At 47.7% G+C, this 9,273-nt stretch overlaps 1 protein-coding gene across 1 annotated transcript in view; it reads left to right on the top strand.

Annotated features, from left to right (window-relative positions):
- Positions 1–505: 505 nt before the first annotated feature.
- The window catches only part of drosha (drosha ribonuclease III), a 74,614-nt gene continuing 65,846 nt past the window's right edge, over positions 506–9,273 (top strand). The window contains exons 1-7 of the mRNA XM_034560204.1: positions 506–695; positions 1,231–2,101; positions 2,186–2,254; positions 3,086–3,395; positions 4,544–4,709; positions 5,640–5,800; positions 6,934–7,014. Coding sequence (XP_034416095.1) covers positions 1,233–2,101; positions 2,186–2,254; positions 3,086–3,395; positions 4,544–4,709; positions 5,640–5,800; positions 6,934–7,014 — 1,656 coding nt within the window. The 5' untranslated portion in view covers positions 506–695; positions 1,231–1,232. The remainder of the gene's footprint in view (positions 696–1,230; positions 2,102–2,185; positions 2,255–3,085; positions 3,396–4,543; positions 4,710–5,639; positions 5,801–6,933; positions 7,015–9,273) is intronic.

The following is a 9,273-nucleotide window of genomic DNA, read 5'->3' as shown; positions in this document are numbered from 1 at the left end:
ATAAATCAACCCCTAGTTATTTACTACATGCATTCCTCAGTTCACAGTTATTAAACAGTAGGCGTTGCTCTGCTTTATTGTGGATTTATTTTAGACTTATTATCTATCTGCGCAGACATTTTAATGGCGTTAAATAGGTGCATGACACATGCATCGCAGATTAAAGGGCAGAAAATAAAAGCAGGTATTTAGGGTACGTGCAAATACATTTAAAGCAAGTGGCGGCGTTGTTGATGTGTGGATTTTTAACATTAAACCAATAAAACATTTTTTTTTAAAAAAAGCAAATACAAGCAGTAACATTTTACTAAAACATAAGTATGTTTAAATAATAATAACCACCCGGATTATAGTAATATAACATGAAACGGCGGCTCGTTTAAGTGCTCCGGTGGTGCTCCTGCCGCTTGAGCTCCGGTGAGAACCCAGGTCTTTCATTGGCCAACGACCGGACCGCTGAATGTGATTGGTCCAAACCTTGTTCGTCTCTCTAACCGTTCCGACTGGAAACACGGCCGCTCTGAAAGCGTAGTACCCTCACGGAGAACGCGTCTCATTGGAAAAAAAACAAGCTTCCAGACAATTTTAAGACAATTAACGTCGGTGTCATTTTATATTATAGTTTGTTTTAAGCCAGTCGTGAAGACGGAACGATGCGCTTCATTTTCTAGCGCTGCTCGTTTTTTTTTAAAAAGGTAATTTATTATATCCACTGTCATGATGTGCTAGCAGGCTTGCTAGCATGCTACCGGGTGACAAATGGAGCTCTGACCTATACTCTTTACAAAATAATATATACATATAACATGGTACTAATGTTAATATTCACCCAGGTGACTAGTTACTCTTCTAACATTAAGACATAGTCAGTTACTCAATGCCTGTAATGGAAAATGACCTATGTTGTGGCTAACGAGCTAAAGATGCTACACTGGTCGTTTAACGGTGTTCTGTTGGTGATAACAGGTCCGACAACGTTGCCCGTAAACAACGAACGGACTATTAATGATGTCACTCAGTCAGTTCGTGTTACTTTGTTATTTAGTTAGTCACAAAATAACAAAGTATTGTTTCTGAAAAAGCTTGAAAATCCCTCAGAGGTTCATCCTCGTAGTAAGATCCCCGTTGTGGTGTTTTGTGCTTCCCAAACATCAACTGAGAAAGTGTAGATTTCATCCAGGTGTATTTGTTTCCTGTTCTGTAACTTGGAGGTTTTTTTTCTGTCTGCAGTCATGTCTTTCCATCAGGACCGGGGGAGCCCCAGGGGGGGAGTGCCTCCAGGCCAGCACGGCTCCCAGCACGGCTCCCAGCAAAGCTACCGCCCCGGCAACCTGAGGCCACCGCCGCCGCCGCCCCAGCCTCCCGTTTCCCAGTACCACTACGATCCTCAGGCTCCTCCCAGTTCCAGTTACCACGGAAACAGCGGCTACATGCCTCCGCACTCCGACTTCATGCACTACCCTCCGCCAGCGCCGTCCCCGACTCCCAGTTCTCTCAACCAGTGCCCGGTGCGCCCGCCTTTCCCCAAGCCGCCTGTTCGCCAGGGCTTCCTCGAGCCGCCCCCTAACTTCCCCCCTCCTCCCCTCCCCGGCTCCTCAGGGGGTCCCACGTCAGGGTCCCAGGTGTCCGCTCAGAATGCCTACCACCCGTACATGATGCCGCCTGTGCCCCCGCCACCAATGCCACACCCATCCATGCCACCACCCATGGCTGCACAGTCTATGAACTACCACTCTCCGTACTCTATGAACTACCCCCATCCTCCCCACCCTCCTTTCCCTCCTCCCACCTACAGCCCCGGCTACACCCAGAGCGCCACCTCATTCAAACCGGACCACAGCTTCAGGCAAGGGGGTCAGTACAAGTACGAGAAGCCCCCCATGGACAACCGGAGGTCTCCGGAGAGAGGGTACCGCCACGACGACCACAAGCAGAAGGGCTACGGCAGCCACGGCGACAGGCACAAAATGGAATTCCTCGGCGAGAGGAAAGACCGCGGGCGGAGTCCGGACAAGCGCGGCAGGCCAGAGGGGGGGCGGTACAGGTCTGAGTACGACCGGGGCCGGACTTCCCCCAGACACAGGAGCCGGGATCGTAGCAGGTACACGTATAGGAGCAACTCTCCTAACTGGGATCCGTCCGTGAACACGTTTCTTTCCTGACTACCATGCGTGTTTGTTCACAGGGAGCGGTATCGTCACAGAGAAAGTCGGAGGTCCCAGTCGCCCGACCGGCACAGGAAGAGGCCTCGAAGGTACACATGCGGTCCACTATTGGACTGGATCTTAATCACCACTTGGCTAAAACTGTTTCAGATTATTTCAACACTTTTTGGTTCTAGTTCTCTTTACGCTTCAATCAGTAAGTGCAGGATTGATATTGTATCTGCATCTCAGTAACGATGTATAGTAATACTTTTCTTTATGTAATACACATTATTTGGGGTGCTTGCATGATTTTATTTTTTATTTTGATTATAACTGCACATACGACATGCGGGTATGTTGGGACTATTTGTACTTCGCAGTTTTCGGTTTGTTTGTCAGCTGGAAAAACTCCTTACAACTTAGTGGGAGGGTGTAGCAGAGCCCATTAAATTAGGGTGGAGGAGCACCCCAATAACGACAGTTTGTTGTTAAAAATTGTCGTCCAACCTGAGAAGTTTTCACACAAAACTCCTGAGAGCCACTGCATGTGTTTGCAATGTGCAAGGGCTCAACGGCAAGCTCTGCCAGGAGAACTGGGCAACCACTTCTTGGCCTTTGGTTGCCATCAACTGCTTTTTAACATAAAAAAAGGAGAGCAAACAGAACCACGGTCTCATCCGTTAGAGAGAGAACTCACCTGTCTCAGCAACATTACATCAGATTGGAGCTCATCTCTGATAGAAGAGATGATGACGCTGATGTTGGTGTCACTAGAGGGACAAAAAGTTCTCTCCATCAATAACTTTGTCTTTTTCAACCAGATCTCACATTCCTCATTCAGCACTTGGAGCTGCCGCAGGTGTCATCAGGCGACCTTCACCGGGTCACATGATCACCAGTGTCCTTACTTTCTATTGTTCTTTGTTCGTGCTCCGCAGTCGGTCCACGAGCAGAGACAGGAAGCGCGGTCGCTGGGAAGACGACCGAGACCGGAGGTCAGAGAGCTCCTCCGGCCTGAGCAGCAGGGAGCGCAGCTACACCTCCGTCCGGAGCAGAGACCCCGAGGACGCCTTCGCGGACAGGGACCGGGAGAGGGAGCGAGACCGGGAGAAGGAGAAAGAGAAGGAGAAGGAGAAGGAGAAGGAGAAGGGGGATGAGGAGAAGGAGGAAGACGAGCAGCTGAAACCGGCCTGGATCCGCTGCACGCATGCTGAGAACAACTACTCCAACGACCCCATGGACCAAGTGGTACTGTCGGCACTTGTGTCTTAATAAATGAATCCGTGCTGTGCGCACTAATTGTTTGTTGTAGTATCTAATTGTTAACTTTTAGCGGGCGTCTCGGGCTACAAGCACAGCCGTTAAAATGCACTTTGCCAAAGGTAGATTTTAAAGGTTATAATTCACTTCATTTAACAAAGAGCTCATTAACACCCGAGCATGGACTTGCTTGATATTGTTTCTTCCACGAAACATCCTCCGTCTGCCATTTCATCAAATGTGGTCTTTTAACACCGGGGTGTTTTTAAAAAGAGGCGGATTAGCTTCTCTCCAACGCGGTGCCTTTTTCAGCCCTTCAGGTCACAGCGAGCTCCTCAAGCCACCATTTGCAAATCCCCATCCGTCCTTTTCAAACGCTTTTCTGATGTCTTTGGACTTTTTTGGGGATTGTGCCAACTCCTTTTTTCTTCTCTAAAGCTCTGACCTTTACCGATGCCTGCTTCATGCTGTCATCAGCTATTTTTTTTTATTTTATTTTTTTTAAGATCCGACCCCATCTTTCAATGAAAGTGAAGGTAAATGTCTTTTCATCCGCTGTGACAGTGAGGACGCTACCTGGTGGGAGTTTCTCTCGCGGCCCCAAAAGGGTGTTGAGTGGGGGGGGGCGTATTTGAGAGTGATTTTAGTCTCCAACACACACGCAGGTGGTTGTGATGAACCTCTCCAATCCTGTGAGTTACGCAACACTAGGTGTGCAAAGGGTCGCTAAATAGCCATAATATTTATTTCAGTGCATTTCAGGAACCTTTCGGAAAAAATATCAAAAAAGAATTTAGTACATTTTCGGATATAAAAAGCATATATATATATATATATATATATATTTTTAAAACTTATTAACGCACATAAAATTACTTTAATTTGTACCATTTTAATACTTTCTATCAGAAGGTATGATCTGGCTTATCTGCATATTACACAGTAAATACAACCGGAGCACTTCACCCACATATCTCTGGAAAGTTTCCACCTTTTTAAATATTCCCTTGGAATTCAGGCAACAGAAGCAATATTTACACATAAAACTCAAACACGTGTGCACTTATTCTGCGTTTACCAATCACGTTTTCCATCTATTTGACACCTGCTTGTTTTCATTTTTAAAACCATTCCAGGGCGACTCCACCGTGGTGGGAACCAGTAAACTGCGCACCCTGTACGAGCGCTTTGAGGAGGAGCTGGGGAGGAGACAGGAGAGGGCCAAGTCCGTCCGGCCCATGTGGGACCCGCCCAAGACCAAGCTGGATGAGGACGATCCGTGTGTGCAGTCCTGCAAAACGAGTTGGGTACAATGCATTTTCACCCCCATGTACAAAAAAAAAAAAAAGATCCCCGAAGCCAAACTTTACCGGCTCTTTTCTTGACACTTTTGTGAGCGCGCGTGTTGCTCTTGAGGGAATAACAACAAGCGGTTAACGCATCTGTTGGCAATCTGGTGTAATTGATATGCATAAATAAAAAAACAACCTCTCTCTGTCTTCTCAGCGGTGCATTGGGCCGCGGCGGAGATTAAGTTCAGTGTTTATGATGTTATCTGCAGGGCCGCCTTGCCTGATTGTCTCTTTCGGAGCTGCAACAATATAAATCTCGCTCGTGGGGGGGGGGGGGGGGGGGGGGGGGGGGGGGGGGGGGGGGGGGGGGGGGGGGGGGGTGGGGGAAATCTAATTTGCCAAAACATGTGGCTCCGGGCGCTGACTTCACAAACGAGAAAAGAAACAACACTGATAAGAGTTGAAGACTTTGCTTAGCTGAGAATCACAAACTGTACAGCTGACTGGTAATTATAATCCTGGTGGTGTTGCGAGGTTTCCTTTCAGTGAGGGGGGGGGTTGGGGGGGGGGGGAATAAAGAAAACACGAGTGCCAGATGTCAGCCGCCAACTGTACACGCTTTTCAAGGTCTGCTATCGACGAATTGGTGAGCTAAGCTTTTTCAAAATAAAAATTTCAAAAAAGAAACGTGCAGAAAACTCAAATAAGGAAACGGATCTGAAACTTTTCGCCGCGTCACCGTTGAGCATTGTTGGGGGTAATTATTCGCCACCGTTTTGAAAAACCTCTCCGACAGACTCAGAACGTTATGCTGCATAATGCCTTTTTTTCTGAGCCGGGGGGAGCTTAACCGCCACAAACCCTCTCCGGCTCGCCGCATTTCCGTTTTCGGATTGGCGGCACCGACGCTTTTCACAAAGGCCGCTCGTGCACTTTTCAGACGACAGCAGCAGCGAGTCGGACTGCGAGTCGGACGGCGAAGGGAGCAGCTGCTCCAGCAGCTCCGACTCGGACGTGTTCGACGTCATCGCCGAGATCAAGAGGAAGAAGGCTCACCCCGACCGGCTGCACGAGGAGCTGTGGTACAACGACCCGGGCCAGGTCGGTCGCCCTCTTCTTCTTTTATTCATAACTGTACCACCTTTTTCTTTCTTTTAAGAGGGTTTGTTAACAGTGTTCATCGTCTGAAAGCTGGAGACCTCAAGATTAGTTTGAGTTGTTTTAGCCATAAATCCTGAAATATAAATGTATACATTAATATAAGTGCTTGGAAGATTATGATCCATATAAAAAATGACCATTCCTATGCTCAGTCTCATAAGTTGTTGCAGCAATGTCTGGGTGGATGCCACAATTGATGAAGAAAGTGCTCAAAAATCCCTCCAGAATACCAGAAGAAATATACATGCAGTGATTTAGTATCAAAAACTAGTATAACAATGTGCCTATCCCATAAATATCTTCTTGAGTATGAATATGTCCGTTTCCAGTTGACTTGCGACCGTTATTTTTAAAGAACGTTTAACCGTCGATAATAAAGCTGCCTCATAAACTTGCCAGATGTTAAAAAAACAAAACAGATCCTATGAAGCACTTTGGTTAAATGGAACGTGAACCCCCCCCCCCCCCCCCCCCCCCCCCCCCCCCCACACACACACACACACACACACAGATGTCATTCTTTAACATAAATCACGCCAATAACTAACTTTTAAATGAAGTCGTTCTTCTTCTCCTGGCTGCCCAATAATATAATAATAACTAACGTTCTTTGCTGCCCGTCGTGTCCATAATGCCGACGCAGCTCATGTTTTACACTCTTAATGCTTCTGCAGCAACATTTTGATTGAGGGCAGCGGGTTCAGGTCTTATCCCCCCCCCCCCCTACAAAATATTGGAAATCACTTCCTTCAGTAGACGAGGCCGTGAATGGAAAAAACAATTATTCGAAGAGTTTTGTGTGTTAAGAATGAATGAACTGTTGTTTGGATGAGGAATGAGAAAAAGAAATAGTCGATCAATAAGATCCTTTTTTTTCTTTCTGTGCTGTGAGTTTACCTTCCCTTTGTCCCCCCCCCCCCCACCCCTCCACCCCGTTCCCCTGACACGATTAACTTAAACCTCCGGACCCCCTCGTAAAGGTCAGGAGAATACAGTCGTGAGATGTGGAAAGAGCTCTGCGATCGTGTCTGATGTTCCCGTTTATACATTTCTTTTTTTTTCTGCCCGTCCAGATGAACGATGGCCCCCTGTGTAAGTGCAGCGCCAAGGCCAGACGCACGGGGATCCGCCACAGCATCTACCCGGGGGAGGAGGTACGACGCGCCGCCAATAAATCACCCTTTTCGTAACCTTGAAGCCGTGCCACGGGAGGGGGCAAGGGCGTTATTCTAGGCAGCTCAAACTGCCCCCCCCCCTCATGTTGCATTAAAGGGAGATTTTATCATCCCCGAAAGAATGAAATGATGATGTTACATGTGCATTACTGCAAGAGTCCGACGGGGCAGTTGATCTCTACCAGTGGCTCATCGATTATTCTTGCCAGACGCTAAAGATTTCTGGGTTTTTCATAACTCGCTTTCTGGCCTTCCACTGTTCTGGAACAACAACAACAACAACAACAACAACAAACAACAGACGACCTCCCACAGGAGAGGATTCTTCAACCGGAACAGTTGAACACATTTTCACTTTTATTTATTCTCCTTGTGTGTTTTTTATCATACGTGTGATATATATATATTTTTTTTAGGTTTCGGGAGGGGGGGGGGGGGGTGAATCCACATCGACCTATCGCAGCGTTCTACTCACTAAACTCAGAGGGCTCGCCCCCTTGTTAGTTGATTGGTTGTGTAATTGCTTGTTAGGCTCTCGGCTGACCGGGAAATTCGTACTCCATTTAATTGCTCTTTTCTTTTTATGGCTTTATAACATAATTGGGAAATGTCAGTCGTGAAGCGATGCTGGAACATGGTGGGCTCGGTCTCTGTCGGCTACGGAAGCCCTGAGAGGCCAATGAGGGAGAAAAGAATGTGAATTATTTATTGTTTTGTGAGTATAATGTTCCGTGTTCTAAATGGGAGGAGTCACCCCCTGGTGGTCAGTAGAGAGAATGCAGCTTTAACACATGAAGCATAGACTTCTATACAACCAGAGGAGTCGCCCCCTGGTGGTCAGGAGAGAGAATGCAGCTTTAACACATGAAGCATAGACTTCTATACAACCAGAGGAGTCGCCCCCTGGTGGTCAGGAGAGAGAATGCAGCTTTAACACATGCAGCATAGACTTCTATACAACCAGAGGAGTCGCCCCCTGGTGGTCAGGAGAGAGAATGCAGCTTTAACACATGCAGCATAGACTTCTATACAACCAGAGGAGTCGCCCCTGGTGGTCAGTAGAGAGAATGCAGCTTTAATACAGTCGCCCCCTGGTGGTCAGGAGAGAGAATGCAGCTTTAACACATGCAGCATAGACTTCTATACAACCAGAGGAGTCGCCCCCTGGTGGTCAGGAGAGAGAATGCAGCTTTAACACATGCAGCATAGACTTCTATACAACCAGAGGAGTCGCCCCCTGGTGGTCAGGAGAGAGAATGCAGCTTTAACACATGCAGCATAGACTTCTATACAACCAGAGGAGTCGCCCCCTGGTGGTCAGTAGAGAGAATGCAGCTTTAACACATGAAGCATAGACTTCTATACAACCAGAGGAGTCGCCCCTTGGTGGTCAGGAGAGAGAAAGCAGCTTTAACACATGAAGCATAGACTTCTATACAACCAGAGGAGTCGCCCCCTGGTGGTCAGGAGAGAGAATGCAGCTTTAACACATGCAGGATGGACTTCTATACAACCAGAGGAGTCGCCCCCTGGTGGTCAGGAGAGAGAATGCAGCTTTAACACATGCAGCATAGACTTCTATACAACCAGAGGAGTCGCCCCCTGGTGGTCAGGAGAGAGAATGCAGCTTTAACACATGCAGCATAGACTTCTATACAACCAGAGGAGTCGCCCCTGGTGGTCAGTAGAGAGAATGCAGCTTTAACACATGCAGCATAGACTTCTATACAACCAGAGGAGTCGCCCCCTGGTGGTCAGGAGAGAGAATGCAGCTTTAACACATGCAGCATAGACTTCTATACAACCAGAGGAGTCGCCCCCTGGTGGTCAGGAGAGAGAATGCAGCTTTAACACATGCAGCATAGACTTCTATACAACCAGAGGAGTCGCCCCCTGGTGGTCAGGAGAGAGAATGCAGCTTTAACACATGCAGCATAGACTTCTATACAACCAGAGGAGTCGCCCCCTGGTGGTCAGTAGAGAGAATGCAGCTTTAACACATGAAGCATAGACTTCTATACAACCAGAGGAGTCGCCCCTTGGTGGTCAGGAGAGAGAAAGCAGCTTTAACACATGAAGCATAGACTTCTATACAACCAGAGGAGTCGCCCCCTGGTGGTCAGGAGAGAGAATGCAGCTTTAACACATGCAGGATGGACTTCTATACAACCAGAGGAGTCGCCCCCTGGTGGTCAGGAGAGAGAATGCAGCTTTAACACACGAAGCATTGGCTTCACT

Source organism: Cyclopterus lumpus, chromosome 20 (genome assembly GCF_009769545.1).
Source record: "Cyclopterus lumpus isolate fCycLum1 chromosome 20, fCycLum1.pri, whole genome shotgun sequence".
Classification (NCBI taxonomy): domain Eukaryota; kingdom Metazoa; phylum Chordata; class Actinopteri; order Perciformes; family Cyclopteridae; genus Cyclopterus; species Cyclopterus lumpus.
The sequence above is the reverse complement of the archived record's forward strand: the minus strand, read 5'-3'. Positions and strand labels throughout refer to the sequence as shown.